At 34.8% G+C, this 20,747-nt stretch overlaps 1 protein-coding gene across 11 annotated transcripts in view; it reads left to right on the top strand.

Moving 5' to 3' along the window:
* The window catches only part of EXOC6 (exocyst complex component 6), a 224,396-nt gene that overhangs the window by 42,025 nt on the left and 161,624 nt on the right, over positions 1-20,747 (top strand). For 8 of the 11 annotated variants that reach the window (XM_077878373.1, XM_077878370.1, XM_077878372.1 and 5 more), the window contains 4 exons: positions 9,217-9,388; positions 10,647-10,694; positions 10,785-10,875; positions 13,566-13,611. In XM_077878373.1, coding sequence (XP_077734499.1) covers positions 9,217-9,388; positions 10,647-10,694; positions 10,785-10,875; positions 13,566-13,611 — 357 coding nt within the window. Of the gene's footprint in view, positions 1-1,148; positions 1,223-4,133; positions 4,157-9,216; positions 9,389-10,646; positions 10,695-10,784; positions 10,876-13,565; positions 13,612-20,747 lie in introns of those variants that run through there. The other 3 variants (XM_077878376.1, XM_077878378.1, XM_077878379.1) reach the window with 3 other exon arrangements.

The raw sequence follows: 20,747 nt of genomic DNA, 5'->3' as shown, positions 1-20,747 counted from the left end.
AAGAGAGAATCTCAAGCAAACTTGCTGCTGAGTGTGGAGCCCCAATGTGGGGCTCAATCCCATGACCCTGAGATCATGACCTGAGCCGAAATCAAGAGGTGGATGCTCAATTGACTTAGCCACCCAGGCACTTCCCCACCCCAAAATCTGTTTTTAAAACTATTTCTGAGTTTCTTTTTAATTTTTTAAAATTTATTTATGATAGTCACACAGAGAGAGAGGCAGAGACATAGGCAGAGGGAGAAGCAGGCTCCATGCACCGGGAGCCCGATGTGGGATTCGATCCTGGGTCTCCAGGATCATTCCCTGGACCAAAGGCAGGTGCTAAACTGCTGCGCCACCCAGGGATCCCTATTTCTGAGTTTATTAGCAAGCAATTTATATTGTATGGAATGGCTTTATTAGGTTTTGAAATTTTCTGATTAGTTTTTCTGTTATTTTAACATTGTCTTCATAGTATCATTTTTAGGAATATTTAATTTGTCAAAAGCTGATAATGGAGTGGTTAGTTGTCTTATATTTAATATTCAGAAAAAGTTATGTAAGTAAGCAAAATGCAAATGTTAGCAAAATGTTAGTAAACAAAATTTCAGTACTAATTAGTAAGATCAGTACCTAGAATCTGAAGAGTTCAGTATAAATAGGAAATTTGCTGAAGTATCACAAGCAGTCTCACTAATACAAAATACCAAATCTTAATTACTAAATACTAGAGATATAAAATTAAGGTCAGTATGTTAGACATTAAGCTTGATATGACTTTTGAAACACTGGTGAAAGAATAGGAAGAATGCATATGGACTGGAAGATAAAGAATGCTTGAAAGGATGTAAAAGCAATTTTTTATTACTAGAAATATAAAACTAAGGCTAATATATCATTTTAAGAACTGACAGAAAATATGGTTAATGTTTGAAAAATTAATAACATTAAAAACCATCCAATGGAGATTGGAAGTAGCTAATACAGTTTTATCAGAGATGAAACAATGTACATTTCTTTTCTGATGAAAGTTTGCAGAAAGTATGGACACCAACAGGTAAATGCAGTGCTAGTGCCCAGGGATTCTTGAACGGTATTTTAGGTTTTAGCTTTCCAGTATTTTGGAAGTCCATTATCTTGCTAAAGTCATAATTTTTCCTTAACAGCAGTTGATTGATGGCTTAATAAAATTCATAGGAAAGTCTGCCAGCGTCTACTATTTTAATGGTAATCATTTTAGGTGAGTATCTTCACATTTTTCTGTGTAGGACTTGATTATGCTCTTTTGTGGTTATGTAATGGAATATGCATTCTAATGGAGAACAAAGGATTCCGAGATCAAGAAAGACCATTTTTATTCTGTCTAGAAAACTGTAGTGCTCCGGGAAATATAGGTAATTTAGGGAATTTGGGATTGGGTACTTTGAGATTTTATCAATTTTTTTAAAAATGTAAACATTTTATTAGAAGTTGTCATTTCTCTGTAAATAAATACAGGTATCCCCTACTTTTCAAAGTTTGTGTTACATCAGTTCACTTTTACAAGAGACCTACATTTTACCTGTTTTCACTAACCGAAAGAAATCTAAAGAGGATATTTGCTTTTGTGAAAAAATATGAAAAGTGAAAATTGGATTCAGCAGTATGAGCAGGAGTGGCACTGCCAAGCTTCTTCCTAGGAACTATACTCAGCATCAAGAAGCCATAGCTCTCAACTGTATCTGGGAACATCTGTGTTTTATCTTGATTTATTTTGTCCATCTGTTAGCAAGATGTATTTTGAGATATACCAGAGAAACCTAAGAGAGGTTATTTTTTTGTGTTTGGGAATGCTCAGAAATTTTTCCACGTAAATTAGTAGTATTTGCTTCTTCAGTCTATATCATTTTGGTTTCATAAGAGCTTTCTACTTACAGATAGTAGGAGAAACCTCTACTTTTTATTCTCTTTACAGTTACTATGATGGATTTTTTTAAAATGAAAATATAGTAAAAGAAAAAATACTGAAAATGGCATAAGGATACTGTGTGCCTTTTGGCAAAAAATATCCTAAAGTGTTTCTAGTAATGAGAGTTCTTTTTCACATAATATTTTGTGAATGTTATTTGTTTTTCATCGAAAGGTGTTTCCTTAAGAAAACCCTTGAATATGATTAATAAATTATTTATCTTATTAAGAGAATAGAATATCTGTCCCAAAAACTTGAAGTAAATTGAATTCCTCCATTGAGACATTTGATTTGATAATATTAATTTTTGAAGAACCAATTTTAACGTTTTAGGATCTTAGTTTTTTTTTAAAATCTATTTTATTACCACTAGGTGGAGCCCTGTACACACAATTCAAGAAGGCATTTCTGAAAGATGATTTACTTGTTTAATAAATGCTCTAAGCCGGTTACATCAGATGATCAAATAATATACGATAACTCATATTTCAACGTTTTGCTTTAGTGTGAAAGATTAGATGTAATGAAGATAGAAAATGTGTACTTAAAAGAACTTTTAAGCTCTGCTTTTAAGACATGTACATTGTTTTTATGCATTCCTATTTGCTAAAATTAAAATATTTAAATTGAAATCTTTAGTGTAGCATAGCCCATCGTTATTTTCTGTTCACGTGAAGCTTTTAAGTCCTCTCTTCTTTTAAAATTGATTTTACATCTGCATTTTGGCCTGATTAGTGTTACATTTTGGTAGAAGACTTTATTGTGCTAAGCTTTTGTTTTTTTGAAGATTTTATTTATTTGACAGAGAGAAGAGAGTGTGTGCACGCACACACAAGTAAGGGGAATGGCAGGCAGGAGAGGGAGAAGCAGGCTCCCTGTGGAGCAGGGAGCCTAGTAACTCGATTCCAGGACCCTGGGATCATGACCTGAGCTGAAGGCAGATGCTTAAGCGACTGAGCCACCCAGGCACCGTGCTAAGCTTTTAGTATATGTGCTGCCGAAGCAAGCACTCATGCTTAAGCTTTCAGAAGGGAGGACTGAACTATCTTACGTTGAAGTTATTATGTGTACAGTTGACCCTTGAAAAATGTGGGTCTTAGAGGACACCGACTTCCTGTGCAGTTGGAAATCTGCATGTAACTTTTGATTCTCCAAAGACTTAACTACTGATAGCCTACTGTTGGCCAAGTCTTATGATACCGTGAACAGTTAATTAACACATATTTTGTATGTTATATGTATTATATACTGTATTCTTGCAATCAAGTAAGCTAGGGAAAATAAAATGTTATTAAGAAAGTTGTAAGGAAGAAACAATACATTTATGATACTGTACTATATTGAAAAAAATTTACATGTAAGTGTACTCACACAGTTCAAATGCTTGTTTAAGGTTCAGCTGTGTATGGAGCACTAATTTACAACTTTAGTGGATGTGGGATAGTGAAAAATTTACTAGCTTTCTGGTTTTGTCATGTATCTGTTGTATTTATTTATAGCATTTGATTAGGCTTGCCAGTAGACATTCTGAGGCACATTTTAAAAGAAGGAAAAATTCATTAAAATTGTATATTGCTTGAAAGTTTAGAACAGTAATGTATTTGGCACATTCATGATTAGATGGATAAAACTGTTAACTGACTTAGGAGGGTTCAGAGATTGAATAGTGCTAAATGGTATTTCCTTTCTTGCCCTGCAGATCAGAATTTCAAAGAATAATGATTGTTATTTAAAGACAAAAAATAGATTTTTCAGAGCCTCCACCTGAGGTTAGATGAGTACAGGGCCCTTAATTTTCTCTTCTTCATATTTTGCTCCTCTTTATTTTGTTGCATTTGTAATTTAATACTGCCTAACAATTAGCTATGCCTCAGTTCTCATCCTTTTTTTCTGTCCATTGGATGATTTCACCTGATGGATGCAACAGTGCACATCAGGGATTCCCTATTGAGTCATTCTCAATTGTTGATCTTCAAAGGTGATCTGGTTAGTTGCTATGCCTATAACTTCTCTGCATTCCATACTGCTTATCACCATTTCTGATTGGAGAGTCTGTGTGACATAATGGTTAAGAGCACTGGCTTTGAGTCGGATAGACTAGAAGTTAAATCTTGGTCCTACTGCTGTGTGAATTTGAATTTAAAGTCTTAATCTTCCCAAACTACATTTGTAAATTGAGATGCTAATAGAATCTACATTGTAAAGCTCTAGTGAATACACTTAATAGTAAGTACTTGGTTGTGTGTTACTTTTTTTTTTTTTTAATCTTCACCACATTAAGCCAGAAGCAGCAGATAGGATTTCTCTCTAATCAGTTGAGTCACTATGGGGAATTGTTGACAGGGAGTGCATTTCTTCTTTGCTTTCTATATCCTCCCTCCACTGTCTCTCCAAATTATCTCTATAATTAAATGTAGGTCCCTTCAGGGTGCTTGGGTGGCTCAGTCCGTTAAGTGTTTGCCTTCTTTGCCTTCGGCTTGGGTCATGATCCCAGGGTCCTGGGATCAAGCCCTGCGTCTGTGGGCTCCCCACTCAGCAGGGGGCTTGCTTCTCCCTCTCCCTCCCCCTTCTTGTGGGCTTTCTCTCTCTCTCAAATAAATAAATAAACAAATACATAAATAAGTAAATAAAATCTTAAAAACCAAAACAAAAAGTAGATCCCTTCAGAAAAAGACGGATAATCCCTGCTATGCATATGGTGTCAGGAAATACTTTGGAGAGGAATTGCTTTTGCTTTCTTCCCTTTTCCAGTGTTCTTTTATATATCCACCATTTCTCATTCCTCTTTGTCTCTATTCACTCAACTATTTACTATTGGCTTTATTAGCAAATTTTCAGACTAGTTATTTCTAATATTTTCATCAGAGTGGGTAGAGAGTTAAATCAAGTACATGTATTGATTAATTCCATTTTCAGTGCTTTGTCTGGCTTTTAGATTTGTGCTGCATCTATTAAATTGAGAAAGAGCTGGGAACTTCCTAGGGTCCTTTTCAGGGCCAAATTTTATCTTGTGATGAATTTGGATTCTGGCACTTGCTTAGGCCTTTGGCACTTTTTAATAAATGCCATTTATTCCTGTGGTTTAGAATGTTTCCTCATCTCTACTTCTTTATTTCTGTGTACTCTGTTCAGAATGATCTCATTGATATGGATTATGGGTGACACGTGGTTATATCAGTTTGTGCTACAGCTTGTACTCATGTCTGTAACAGCAAGTGGTTATCAGGAGTCAGGAGAGACTAAAACTTAGTAATAGATGGATCATTTACAGTACTGATTCTCAACTTAATAGATGCAGCACAAATCTAAGCAGTAGAGGAGGAACAGAGGGAGAGGGAGAAGCAGACTCCCCACTGAGCAGAGACTCAGAAGTGGGGCTTGATCCCCAGACCCTGAGATTATGACTTGAGCCAAATGCTTAACTGGTTGAGCCACCCAGACACCCCTAAACTCCTTTGTTTGAAAAAAGGAGAAAGAAAGCAGGGAAGAATTCTGTGTGTGTGCGTGTGTGTGTGTGTGTGTGTGCGCATGGGCACATGCATGTGTGTTTATAATGTAGATCCTATAGCCAGAAAAGACCTCATCAAGAAGGGGATAAAAGACCTGAAGGGAGGCAGCCCACGTGTAAGAAGTGTGAACCAGGTAGAGGAAATAACATGTGTAAAGCATAGAACAGGAATGTGCTTGGTGTGTTTCAGGAACCATTAAAAGGCCAGTGTTGCTGGCACAGAATAAGTAAAGTGGAGAGTAAATATTAAGAAGTGAGGTCAATGAGATAACATGGGCAACATTATATAGGGATTTATGGGCTATTTTAAGAGAAATAGGGTTTTGAGCAGAAGAGAGACACGAGATCTGATTTATTTTTTAATGGGATCAGGATACCTGGGTGGCTCAGTGGTTGAGTGTCTGCCTTTGGCTCAAGGCGTGATCCTGGGGATCCCTGTGAGAAGCCTGCTTTTCTCTGCCTGTGTCTCTGCCTCTCTCTCGCTCTCTGTCTCTCATGAATAAATAGATAAAATCTTTTTAAAAAAAGATATTTTAATGGGTTCATTGTGTCTACTGTGTTGAGAATAGATTGAAAGGAAGCAAGGGTAAAATCAAGGAGACTGATTAGGAAGCAGTTGGTAACATTTAGGCAAAGTGATGGTGGCTTCGTCCAGCATGGCACCAGTAGGGGTTGTAAGATGTGGTTGAATTTGCTGATTGTTTTGGTAGGGAGAGTGAGAGAAAGAGAACAGTCAGGGGTGATTTCAAGTTTTTTGCCAGAGCAACTAGAAGAATGGCGTTTACAAACAAGATGGAGAAAGACTGTGAGGGGAGCAGGTTTGAGGGAGAAGATAGGAAATCATTTTGGACATATCTGAGATGCTTATCAGATACCCAGTTGGAGAAATGTATAAGTTTGAAGTTCAGGGTAGAGATTGGGGCTGGAATCATAAATTTGGGAAGTGGCAGTGTTCTTATGGGATATAAAATTCTAAATCTGGATGAGGTTGAGAGTAATATCGGTAGAAAAGAAGATATCCGGGGATCCCTGGGTGGCTCAGTGGTTTAGTGCCTGCCTTCACCCAGGGCGTGATCCTGGGGTCCCGGAATCGAGTCCTGCATCGGGCTCCCTGCATGGAGCCTACTTCTCCCTCTGTGTCTCTGCCTCTCTCTCTCTCTCTCTCTCTCTCTCTATCTCTCATGAATAAATAAATAAAATCTTTAAAAAAAAAAAAAGAAAAGAAGATGTCCAAGATCAAAGTCTAGTTCTAGCTCAGCTCTTAAAGGCCCAAATTTTTAATAATTGTTCTCCAATATTGCTGTTTCTAGTATTATTATAGATACTCATTAAAAACCTATTACATGGAGACTGCCCTCAAGAAGCTTATGGTTGATATGAAGAAACAAAATATAGGACATATATTTGAAAGGTTTATTTATTTATTTTAAATATTTTATTTATTTACTCATGAGAGACACAGAGAGAGGCAGAGACACAGGCAGAGGGAGAAGCAGGCTCCATGCGGGGAGCCTGATGCGGGACTCGATCTGGGACCCCAGGATCATGCCTTGAGCCAAAGGTAGACGCTCAACCACTGAGCTATCCAGGCATCCCTGAAAGCTTTAAATTACAGTACAAAGTATAATATATGATTATGTGTCATAGTGAGTGGAAAGGACTATAAATTTACCTATTCTGCTTGTGAAGAGATTACTTGGCATAGAAATGAATGATAAAGTCTTGTTGGAGGAAATGCGAATTGAACTAAATCTCAAGCAATGGGCAGCAGATTGGGGGGCACATTTTTGGGAGGTCCTCAAGACTACACTCAAGTTCAGTAATTTACTAGGAAGACTCATAGAATTTAGAAAGATGTTAAATTCACAGTTGCAATTTGTTGCAGCAAAAGAATATGGATTAAAATTAACATCAGGAAAAGGTACATAAGGCAGGGTCTAGGAGAGTTCAAAGAGGGGTCTTCCGTTTGTCCTTTCCCAGTGATCGTGCAGATAGCACTTCTCCCAGCAGTGATGTATGGCAGTAGTCATGGAGTATTGCCAAGTAGGGAAGCTCACGTAACCCATGGTATCCAGGGTTTTTCCTGGGGATTGGTCACATAAACATGGCTGACTCTCCAGAGCTGATACAATGTGGCTGAAGGCCCCCATCCACTGTAAATCACATTCTAAACCACATTGCTATCTTAGATTATTTGGCATTGTCCAGGACGCTCCAGTAAACACACAACTATCAGGTAGGAAGGACATTCTGAAGGTTTACCTCCCAGTAGCTGGGGGCAAGGGCCAAACCTTTCTTTGGGCAAGTTTAATCGTTTTCTGAATGATAGTTGGCAGGGAGGATGATGCCCTCTATGTGGAAATAGCATGAGCTGAGTTATAGTAGGAATGTGTACACCATATTTATAGAACATTGTAGTGAATATAATATGGCCTTGAGAATATGAACCCTGGAGCCAGACTACTAGGATTCATATCTTAACTGTCCCTTGCTAGTTGTGGAATTTATAGCATTTACAGATGTTACATAATTGGTAACATTTTTAAGCAAGGGTAATAACAGTATCTACTTTATAAACTTGTTGTGAGGTTAAAAAATTTAAAATATAAAACACTTAGAATATGTCTTGACACACAGTAGGTGCTACAGAAATTAGGAGTTTGTTCATTCTTTAATCATTCACTCAGTGATTCTTTTTGAGCACTAGTATGTTAAAGACTCATATTCTGAGCCTCAGACCTCTATTTCCTGATATCTGGACAGTTTCCAGATATCTAGAGGGTTTGTGGCTCATTTAACATTAACTTGTTCAAAAAGAAATTAAATAATTTTTCACACAAATGATATCTATTAATGACAGTACTATCAATCCAATTTTATTTAAAGATTACCAGCCGTTGTGGGCACCTGGGTGACACAGTTGATTAAGTGTCTGACTCTTGATTTCAGCTCAGGTCATGGTCTCATGGTGAGAGATTGAGCCCTGAATCAGGCTCCATGCTCAACATGGAGTCTGCTTGAGATTCTTTCTCTCTCCCTCTGTCCTTCTGCTTGTGCTCTCTCTTCCTCTCTCTCTGAAAAGAAAAAAAAAAAAAAAACCTTAAAAAATGATTATCAGCTGTTGCTATAGGTTAAAACTTGTAAAAAAAAAACCAACTTGTATTTAGTTAGCAAAGAACTTAATTCGTAGGGAAGTGTTGATCCATAGTTATATTAAGTGGAAAACATTGTGATGCCTATGCATTTATTCTGTTGCCTCAACTGTTACCTGAAGATGGCATGCTATGTAATTTGGCCTGTAGTATTAGTAATAGAAATGATACCTTCCGAAAGGAAGGGTTTATCATAATATTCTGCTGCTTAAGGGAATGTACTTATAAAATTGCATTCCTTCCTGCTGTGCCATCTTTTTTTTTTTTGGACCATGATAAGCTTCAGAGTAGTGACTTTGCATGTAAGAGATAGGAAAGCGTTTTTAGGTGTTTTACAAGCTTGCTTATTTTAAATCATTAACTTATGCTCTGAAGTAACTAATTTAATGTTGGTACTGTAGCAAATTATCATAAATAGCTTTAATTGTATATTTAAAAGTCATATTCACAGGCTTAAATCTGGATATCAGAATTAAGCAATTCTTGAAATGTACGAATGTCTCCTTAATATACTGATTACAGAGCAAAGAAAAAATTACTAGTTGTTGCAAAGGATGGATTTAATAAAGAATACATTTTGGTGAACTGGGAAGTTAATGTTAGTTTTCTTTTTTGTGTACATTCAGGTCTGTGTATGACGACCAACCAAATGCACACAAGAAGTTTATGGAAAAGTTAGATGCTTGTATCCGTAATCATGACAAGGAAATTGAAAAGATGTGTAATTTTCATCATCAGGGTTTTGTAGATGCTATTACAGAACTCCTTAAAGTAAGGACTGATGCAGAAAAGCTGAAGGTAAGAAATATTTTAAAATTCTCTTTATCTTTGCTCTCATTAGTCAAGTATTAGTTTATAATACATATGTACAAATCATTATTAAATGTACTATTTTCAAGAAGTGAATTAGTGTATATATTTGGGAATGTTCTTTATGCTCTATTAACATAGTTGTCATGCTAATGACAGGAGTAATCTCTTTTTTGTAAAGCAAGTAATGCATTGACTTAACAGGATTTCTTTCCATGCAGGGAAATGAACTAAAAAAATTCATAGAACTGAAAGCCTCATTTGCAGTTTTAGAATTTAAAAATTTCAATTAGTACAATAATGATAAAAACTATCCTCTAAAAAACAAAAAACAAAAAACTGTGATTGTGTTCTCGAAATTATTTAATAATATTGAAACTTTTTTTTAGTTTAATAGCAAAGCATAATTTTCTTAACGGAAGTAGGTCTGTATTTTCTGCTATACAGCAAAAACATTTATTAAACTAGGCTTGAATTTATTCAGTCAGAATACAAAGTATTTAGTTATAAGAATTGGCCTATTTATCTTTCTTTACATTTGGAGAATTTAGCAGATAAAATGACCCTGGTTCACCAAGGTTATGATTAGAAAACCATTATATAAAGGATATTCAGATAACAAGAGACCAAATACAGCATCAATGAGGTCACTGAGCATCTTTGTTCAGAAATTAATGAGATTTTTAATAAAGTAGAATGTGCTTCCTTACTATGATGACCTAATGAGTCACTTAATATGTGGGAAAATTTGAGGTTGAGCTTTGTCTGCACCTGCAGCATTAAAATGTTGCTGTGGATTGAAATTTCCGTGTTTGATGTTAATCAACCACCCAGTGTTTGCATTCAGCAAAGTATGAATGTTTAATTACCATAAAATGCAATCACCATTTCGTACAGACAATGAATGGCACATAGACCTCATTGAAGTTATCAAAAAGGGACCAGTGGTCAATTGGGTCAGTGATTTGAATTGTTTGACAGACTTAGAGAAGCAAGGAAAGTTCAAAAATCTAGATTAAATTTGAGAAGTTTGCCACAGAATCTGTTAAAAAGAACTGTCATAAGTAATTGAAGTTAACAAAAGCCCTTTTCAATCAAAAGTTCAAGTTCAAGCTGTAGAGTTAATTTGAATTTGCATTTCTTTGTTCTAAGTTTCTCATGAAGCATGATCTGATTACAAGGGTGAGCAGTTATATCAGGGCAGTTTTATGCATATTTGTCTAACTAAGGTGAAATTATTTTTAAGGTGCAAGTTACTGATACCAACCGAAGATTTCAAGATGCTGGAAAGGAGGTGAGAAAATAGTAAATTTCTTGCATACTCAATATGTGGGATGCAATTTAACTGTTTGCTTAAAAATATGAATGTTTCTCCTTTTCTAAGGTGATAGTCCAAACAGAAGATATTATCCGATGTAGAATTCAGCAGAGAAATATTACAACAGTAGTAGAAAAATTACAGTTATGCCTTCCAGGTAAGTTAAACTTGTCTATAATGTAATGCTTGGTTTGGTGAAATTATAATTGAATCATAACATATGGTTATTATTCATTATGGGAATTACAGATTATTTGGTGATTGCCCCCAAAAGCTCATGGTTATCTTTCTTATCTATTTTAGTCCTTGAATTTTCATGGTTTTCTTATCTTTTAAAGTTTTGTTTGATGATCTGTCACATCAGTTTTCCTAGAACAACCTGTACCTCTCCCATTTCCTTCCTGCCTTGTTTGTCCTTTGTCCCTCACCACCCCCCCCCCACTGCTTTTTTGTTTTTCCTCAATACTTTCCCATGGAGGAGAGTGTCTTTATTACATTTCCTTGCCTTTCCTAATTTGCCTAATTTTTTACTGCTAGTTTTCCACTGTTTTCTGTTTGTCACTTCAGCTGGTTGGTTTTGCTTTGATCCTAGTCTCGTTTTGCTGATAAAAGTAAAAAATCCCAAAGTGCTAGATCTTTTCCCTTCTTTGGTCTTGCCTTTGCTCTTATATCTTGGAAAGTCTGACTTTTTAGGTTTCTGAGTTTGATCACTGTGTTATGGCTGATAGTACTGGGACATCAAATAAATTCTGAAGAAACTCACCAGTATTTTCTTTCCCCTGATGTATCCTGTTCAAACAAAAGGAAGCAGGGTGTATGTCATCTTTTTCTTCATATAGTAAGCTGAATCCATTTTACTGTAGCATTTTTTCAAACCTTTTTTTTTTTTTTTTTTGGCAAGAACTTGAACCTCCATGTCCAGGGAAATAGAATGAGATACTTGGTATGATATTTATATAATGTAAATTTAGCTTGGAACACAAATTATATGTTAAAATTGTCAGCAGATTTTATTAACTAAAAAACACTGTTTTTTGACTTTGTAAGAATAACTTTTCTTTTTTAAAGAATCATTGAAATTCTACTCAGTTTAATCTCTGAACAATGGATATTTGTACATTAACTTTGAGTAAATAAAATGTCTGCTTATTATATTCAGTTTCAGGGTTCATGAACCTACTTCCTTATGGTAATGTTTAATAATACCTCTTTGCCACCATCAGATACACTGAAGTAGCCATGAAGACAGTCTCTAAGTTTGATTGCTTTGTCCCTGAATAGTAATAAGCCTAAACAATTGGGTACTGGTGGAATGAGAAAGAGCTGATTTTAGGTTCTTCCTACGGGGCTATTTGGAATTGAGAAATAAAGGGTAGTAGAGGTTAGAGTTTTGTCACTGCTACTGTCTTTGCTTTCAAGACTGGATGGGCAGGCAGTCTGAATTCATGTAAATATTGTGCTCCTAATAGCCACATTGTGAATTGCTTCCTTTAGTCCATCTAGCCTTTTGTTGAATTATCCACTTGTAAATACTTTTTTGTGTCAGCCATTACAATAAATAATGGAAATACAAAGTTGAAAATGACATAGTCCTTGCTCTGAAGGATCCTACAATCTAATATGAATAAAGATAAGTAAACTGTTATTGTATAATTGCCTCACTCCTCCTTGCATTGGAAGGAATATGAGAGAATATAAGGAGTCATAGGGTAAACAATGCATTTTCCTGTTGCTTAAGTTTTTCTTATTATTTTTGAGGAGAGCATTATTTTTATCTGGAAATAAGATAGATATGAAAGTTACATAAATTGTTGAGATAAAACAGGAGACTTCAAAGAAACTTTATACTTGTAGCAGCAGTTTTTGGCTTTTCCCCAGGTTATGTATTCACTCTGCTTTGGTTGGAAAATGTGAGAAATACTGCGTTACAATATAGGGGCTGTCATAGAGATATACATAGGATTCAGAGGTTGGATGGTTCACTGTTGCCACCATTGCAACTTTCAGACAAGTGAACTAAGTATCTTCTGTAAACTTGAAGACCCCTGGGAAGTAGCCAAAATAGAAAATCTGGAAAAAAGTGTTGTCTCTCTCTCCGGTCTGTGAAAATGTGAGCCAATGGTTTAATGAGCCAATGATAATTTACTCACTTTATACTTTGAAATTCTACTAAGGATAAATTGTAATCTGCGTTGTTGCATTAAAACCTTTTTGGTGGCAATATGTCATCTTGTTGAAGGTTATAACAATTTTATTGAATGATTGCATTTCCAAGGCTGTAATAAAAATGATAAAACAAAGTTGCTTTGCTCTGTTTATTTATGATTTTATTATAATTTACGCTCTGTAAGCTTTTGGGTTTTTTTTTTTTTCTTTGTCATTTTGGTGTAAAATTTTGTTTAGTGAGCTATAGCACAGTTGTGTTTGGTATATTTTTGATATATGTATTTTATTTGATATATTGAATCAAAATTAATCAATCTCACTTACTCAATGTTGTCTCTTGAGTAACTAAAGTCCAAACTTCCAGTTCCACTACCAGGAAGAGATGTTAAGTTTCTGAGTATGATAATTGTTAGTAGGTTAATGTTTCAATTATAAGTATCAACATATGAAAATGTTCCAAATTCTATAAAATGCGTTATTATATGTAATGTAATGTTCAATATATAGAGACATTAAAATGTTTTTATTTACTTGAAGTATGAAATTTTATTTGAGAATATAAGCCTGAATTAAAGTATAGAGAAAATTAATGAATTTATAATAGGCTCTTTCCTGTTTTAATTTTTTCATCTCAGTTTTTTTCATTTTGAAAGCTAAAATAAGTTATATTTTTTAATGCAGTGCTGGAAATGTACAGTAAGCTAAAAGAACAAATGACTGCAAAAAGGTGAGTTGGTTTCCTTCCTGTTTTTATTTTTATTTTTATTTTTATTTTTATTTTTATTTTTATTTTTATTTTTTCCTTCCTGTTTTTAATAAGAGTCATTTATTTTTCTGTTAAGAAAAGCATGGATAAACTTACTATAAAGTGAGTCATGTGAAGTTTTACTTTCTACCTTTATTCTTTTTCATGCAAATTGCCCATCAGAATCATCTAATAAAGCAATTATTAACCATTTATTTGTGGATCCATGTGCTCTATAAGTGAAATCAAAGATTGATAATATTGATGAAGGACAAATGGGCAACCAGACAGGAATAAAAAATATTGATTAGCTTCCATGTGAACATTGCTTACAATAAAAGGCTGAGTGTGTATTGTGAACCACAGTGAAAGCAGTGTGGGTAGTTATATTTTGATAATCTGGGCTCCTGTAGATCATGTTCTGTTTTATAACACTAATGAATACATGGCAAATGAAAAATCATTTGAAGTAATTTATTATCATTAGATGTAATTATGTTTAAAATGTTTTAAAGATGGACAATTTTAAAATAAGAGAAAAATCAGAATAAATGAGAATATTCTGCATTTGGAATAGGGAAATAATGATTTCCTCTTGATTTATTAATAATTGCTTAATTATCACTGTACATTATGTACAAATCTATACTCATAAATCTGTACATCCTGCTTTATAGTGTTAAACTTGAATTTTATTGGCTTTTACCAATTCATACAATTAGTAGAATTATTTTTTTCCTTCTTAATACACGAACCATCAGCTATCCTGAAAGTCTTTTTTATACTTTTTTCCTATCAAAGTTGTATATCCTCATATTTTGAAGACTCAGATAATATAGTTCTATGTGTTTGTTGCAGAAAAATAGGCATCATCTTCCCTACTTGCCATTTACCATTTCTTCTTGCTAGGGGCACAAAACCTTTTACCTCTTTTAAGGCATTATTTTGGTGTTTGCATTCATGTTTTTAAATAACTAACTTTTAATGTTTCTTTACTATTTTCTAGTTTGGGGCACTATATATTTTTTCAATAACATAATGTAATATTTATATTCAGATTTCTCCATTTATCCCAGATGTCTTATATTGTCTTTTCCACCCTGAAGCATTGGTTGATATGTCCTTTTTTGTCCCTTTAACCTAGAACAGTCTTCCTGCTTTACTTTGTTTTTCATAAAAGGGTCCAGGTCAGTTGTCTTGTTGACCAGGACATTTTGGATTTGTTTAATTATTTTCTTATGATTAGATTCAGATGAACTGTTTTTGGTATGAGTATGATGTAAGTGATATTGTGTACCACTCACTGTATGAAATCAGAAGGCATATACTGTTAGATTTTCTCTAGATTATGTTAAATTTGGTCTTTTGGTTAAGAGGATGTCTACTAGATCATTTGAAAAAAGTATCTTTTTCTCTTTGCAATTACTAAGTATTCTGTGTGGTGATATTTTGAGTCCTATTTCCTTAACCTTCCACTCATTGGTTTTAGGATTCTTGCTTTAGATTTTTAATTTTTTTTAAAAAAGTAATCTCCATACCCAATGTGGGACTCCATCTCACAACTCCCAAGATCAAGAGTCGCATGCTCCTCTGACTGAGCCAGCCAGGTGTCCCTCTTGCTTTAATCAGTTATTATATTTAGGTTACAAAATGATGATTTTTATAATTCTGTCATTCCTTAGACATTTATTAGACATTAATATTAGCATCTTAATATAAAGAAGAGCTTTTTTAAAAAAAACTTTCTTTTTTCTTCTCTTTTTCATTATCAGTATAGACTCATGGATTTAAAAAAATAGTGTGTTATAATTATACTGCTGTTTTCATTATTCTTTTTGATGCTCAAATTGTACCACATTTGGTGAGGGGAACCCCTCAAGCCAATTTCTGTGTCCTCATCTGTCTTTGAGTACTTTCTTGCCACACAATAATATGTTCCAGGCCCACATTGTACTTGTCTTGGCCCTAGACCTAGAAATAGCCATTTTGCAAGATACCCTAGTTCCTTTTAATAATGGTATTTAGAAACAGATCTGCTTGCTGGGTTGGTGTATTATACCCCTGCACTAGACACACACCTCTCTCATGCCCTCTAGCCTTCCAGGGTTGCCTTTGAGAAGTTTGAAGCCATTCTAATTTCTCATCTTTAGTTTGTGACCTTCCTTTTTTCTCTTTTAGAATCTTCTCTTCTGTGGTCTGTAGTTACCTGATGATGTGCTCTGATGTGGGCCTGTTTACTTCCATTGTGCTGGGTACTTGGTGAACCTATTTGGAATTTAATCTGGAAACTGCTTTGATCTGATAATGTCTTTAAAATCTAGGAGATTTTCTTGAATTATTTCTTTCTTTCTGTTTTCTTGATTCTAGGACAGATAGTGATCTTTAATCTTCTGTATTGGTCCTCTGATTTTCTTTTTTCTTCCTTAACATTTTTTATTCTTTTGACTCCTTGCTCTGCTTCTCGGATGTTTTTTCATTTTTATCTAACAAAAATAATGCTGATTTTATTTCATTTCTGCTCTCTGATTTTTAATTTCTAAGAACTATTTTTTGATCTCCAAATATTTCTTTTCTTTCTTTTTCTTTTCTTGTTTAGGGTAACTTGTTCTTGATTCATTGTTAACAGTACTTTGTCTTAACCTCTCTGAGATTTTAAGTTTATGTATTTATATGTCTTCGTACATATAGTTTGTTTCCTCGAAGTTCCCCCCAACCCCAGTTGTTGTTTTTGTTTTTTTAATCTCTGACTTTGTGGGTAGGGGTGTTTCTCAGATGTCAGGTAATTCCTTGGCTAAACTTATATTTAAGTGTAGCAGAGGTAATAGGCTGATTGGGAGTTCTGAGTATGTGGGTGGGACTTGTTGAATGTGAATTTGTGTGAGGTTATCTAGCTGGGCTGTTTAGTTGGTGAGACTTTGCTATTAATATCTGGAGTTATTTCTTTTGGGGCTGCTCAGATTCCCTAGAGGAGACTTTTCTTGTTTCCTGTCTTAAGGGTCAAGATCTGACTGCCAGCATTTTTGGATCTGAGTTGCTCAAGAGGGCATTTAGTATACGTAGGCTCTACTAATTCTCTTGTTTTCAAATCAGTACTATTGCCTTCAACCTTGGGTAATGTCCCCACCCTATTCAGAGATTATTTGTTCTAGTCTCTTTAGTATTTATCAAAATGGGGAAAAATTGTTGCTCAGATGACTGGAGTGAAGTTTGCTTCTTAAACACATTTTCAACCAATATTCCTTACTTTAGCCTTCCTTTCATTCCCACCTCCATAAGTAGTGGGATTCCTATGAATTCTTGACATTTTTGGAGATTCTAGAGAATAAATAAGTTTATGCTTGTCTCCTCAACTATTTTTTTTTCTCCTCAACTATTGACTTAGAATTTTCTCAGATTTGCTGAGTTTTTTTTTTTTTGTACCACATGTCCATCAGCTTTCAACATTCTAAAATTTTACTGTTCTTCTCCTTTTCTCTACATCTGTGTAGGCTTATACTTAAAAAAACATCTCTTCATGTTATTTTATTGGAGTTTCAAGGAGGCAAGGTTTTATTAAAGCATGTATTCAGGCTGCCATCGCACTAGATATTTAGGACCCCACTTCTGGTGCTCTGCTATATTTTTGTCAAGATAAATATCCATATGGGTAATAAAATAAAAGGTATGGGCAGATGTTATTCCTGGTGATCATTACAGATTGCAGATTAGCAACCTATAGAATCAAATTGACCCATAGATATATTTGATTTGACTTGTAAAATGCGAAAAAAAAAGTTTTTTTGTTAATACCACTTCATATTTGTTAAAATATCTGGGTTTACATTCTGATGACTCACAAATCTGATTCTTGAATCTCAAGCTTGGCTTTGACATCCCTGATTCTTGTTTACTCTTTTCACATGGATATTTCACCACTATCTCAAGTTCAGCATGTCTGAAATAGGCTTAACAATCTTTGCTTATTTCAGGGATTGGCCCCTTTTCTGTCAAGTGTGTCATAAAATATTTACTCTGTGATACAGTTTTTTATTTTTTAAGTTATTTGCTTAGCAGTTTTTTAGACCCAAATACACAAATCATAAGTCTGTTATATAGCTCCATGAGTTTTTCTTTTTTTTTCTTTTTTTTTTTAATTTATTTTTTATTGGTGTTCAATTTACTAACATACAGAATAACCCCCAGTGCCCGTCACCCATTCACTCCCACCCCCCGCCCTTCTCCCCTTCTACCACCCCTAGTTCGTTTCCCAGAGTTAGCAGTCTTTACGTTCTGTCTCCCTTTCTGATATTTCCCGCACATTTCTTCTCCCTTCCCTTATATTCCCTTTCACTATTATTTATATTCCCCAAATGACTGAGAACATATAATGTTTGTCCTTCTCCGACTGACTTACTTCACTCAGCATAATACCCTCCAGCTCCATGAGTTTTCAAAAAGCAAATACACCTTTATAACCACCAAGATGAAGATTTGAACATGATTTCTATCTGAAAAGCTTTTCTCATACTCTCTTCTGGTCATTACCACTCAAGTAAGATATGGAACATTTCTTTTTTTTTTTTTTTTTTTTTTTAAGATATGGAACATTTCTATCACCCCTTTATGCCCCTTCCTAATCGATTCCTCCTTCCTCCTCTACAATAACGACCTTCTGATTTCTATCACATGTTCTTAGAATTGATATAAATGGAATCATAGACTGTTTTTCTTGTCTAGTATCTTTCACTCCAAATGTTTTGAGATTCATCTATGTTATTACAAATACCAACTGTTTGTTTCTTTTCATTGTTGAATAGTATTCAGTTCTAAGAAGTTACTTATCTGTTTACCAGCTGGTAGGTATTTGGGTTGTTTTCAGTTTGGAGGTATTATGAATAAGGCTGTCATAAAATTAGCAGACAAGTCTTTTTGTAGATAGATGTTTATATTTCTCTTTAATATATGCACAGGAGTAGAATTGCTGGGTTAAGTGTGGATGTAGGCTACCTTTTATAAGAAACCATTAAATAATTTTCCAAAATGGTTGTACCATTTTATACTCTCATTGGCAATGAGAATTTTAGATACTGCCCATCCTTGCATCCTTCAACTAGAACAGAACCATGTTGGCACATGTAAAATGATACCTCATTGTGGCTTCAATATGCATTTCTCTGATGACTGATGTTGAGTGCCTTTTCATTTGCTGTTTGGTCATTTGTGTATTTTCTTTTGTAAAATGTCTGTTTAAGTCCTTTGCTTATAATTTTAAGTTTAGAGACCTATTGAACAGAAAGTACAGAGTTCCCACATATACCTTCCTTTCCCTCACAGTTTCTTGCATGAGTGCTAGTACATCTCTTAACAATTTGTGAACCAATATTGACATGTTGTTAAGTCCACAGTTTACAATAGGGTTCACTCTTTTGTGTTGTACAGTTCTGTGGGTTTTGACAAATGCATGTCATATTTACCATGATAGCATCATACAAAATAGCTTCACTGCCTGAAAAAATCCCTTGTGCTTCATCTCCTTCCCCATCCATCCACCTTCCCCAACCAGTGCCAATCACTGACCTTTTTAGTGTTTCTATAGCTCTGTCTTTTTCAGAATGTCCTATAGTTGGAATCATACAGTATATGTCATATTCAGACTAGCTTTCATTTAGCAATATGCATATAAACTTCTTCCATGTCTTCTTGTGGCTTGATAGTTCATTTCTTTTTATTGATGAATAATACTGCATTGTGTGGATGTAGTACAGTTTATCCATTCACCTGTTGAAGAACATCTTGATTGCTTCTAATTTCTGGCAATTATAAATAATGCAGCTGTAAGCATTTACGGGTTTTTGTGTGGACATAACTTTTCAATTCATTTGGATGAATACCCGGTGGTATAGTTGCTAGATCATACAGAAAAACTTGAGTTTTATAAGAAAGAGCCAAATTGTCTTCCAAAGTGGCTTTGCTATTTTATACTCTCAGCAATAATAACGAATGAAAGTTCTGTTGCTCCACACCCTCACCAGGATTTGGTATTGTCCGTGTTCTGGATTTTAGCCATTGAAATAGATGTAGATAATATCTCATTTTAATTTGCAATTCCCTATTGGCATGTGATGTTGAGAATTTTTTCTTATGCTTATTTGCTATCTGTTGTATTTTTTTTGGTGAGATATCTGTTCAGATATTTTGTTTTTTTTTAAAAATTTTTTATTTATTTATAATAGTCACAGAGAGAGAGAGAGAGAGGCAGAGACACAGGCAGAGGGAGAAGCAGGCTCCATGCACTGGGAGCCCGATGTGGGATTTGATCCCGGGTCTCCAGGATCGCGCCCTGAGCCAAAGGCAGGCGCCAAACCGCTGCGCCACCCAGGGATCCCTGTTCAGATATTTTGTACACTTTTTTTTTTTATTTTTTATTTTTATTTATTTATGATAGTCACAGAGAGAGAGAGAGAGAGGCAGAGACATAGGCAGAGGGAGAAGCAGGCTCCATGCACCGGGAGCCCGACACGGGACTCGATCCCGGGTCTCCAGGATCGCGCCCTGGGCCAAAGGCAGGCGCCAAACCGCTGCGCCACCCAGGGATCCCTATTTTGTACACTTTTAAATTTGGTTAGTAGTTTTCTTATTGCTGACTTTTAAGTGTTTTTTTAAAAATATTTTATATACTATTTCTTTATCAGATATATGTTTTGAAAATATCTTCTTCCATTCTGTGGCTTGTTTTTTCATTCTCTTAATTGTTTTTTTAGATAGAAGATATTACTTTGAAAGTCTAGCTTATTAGTTTTTTTCCATAGATCATGCTTTGGTGATGTTTCTAAAAACTCATTGCCAAACCCAAGGTCACTTAAGTTTTCTCCTATATTACTTTCTAGAGTTTTGTGTTTTATGTTTATGTCTGCCACCCATTACGAATTAATTTTTGTGAAATCCATTCATGAACATGGAATATCTCTCCATTTACTTAGATTTTCTTTGTTTCTTTCATCAGAGTTTTGTGGTTTTCTTTATAGAGATCTTGTATATATTTGATTAGATTTATACATAATTCATTTTTTAAAAAAGATTTTATTTATTTATTCATGAGAGACACACACAGAGAGAGAGGCAGTGACATAGGCAGAGGG

The sequence above is a fragment of the Canis aureus genome, chromosome 29, assembly GCF_053574225.1.
Source record: "Canis aureus isolate CA01 chromosome 29, VMU_Caureus_v.1.0, whole genome shotgun sequence".
Taxonomy (NCBI): domain Eukaryota; kingdom Metazoa; phylum Chordata; class Mammalia; order Carnivora; family Canidae; genus Canis; species Canis aureus.
The sequence above is the reverse complement of the archived record's forward strand: the minus strand, read 5'-3'. Positions and strand labels throughout refer to the sequence as shown.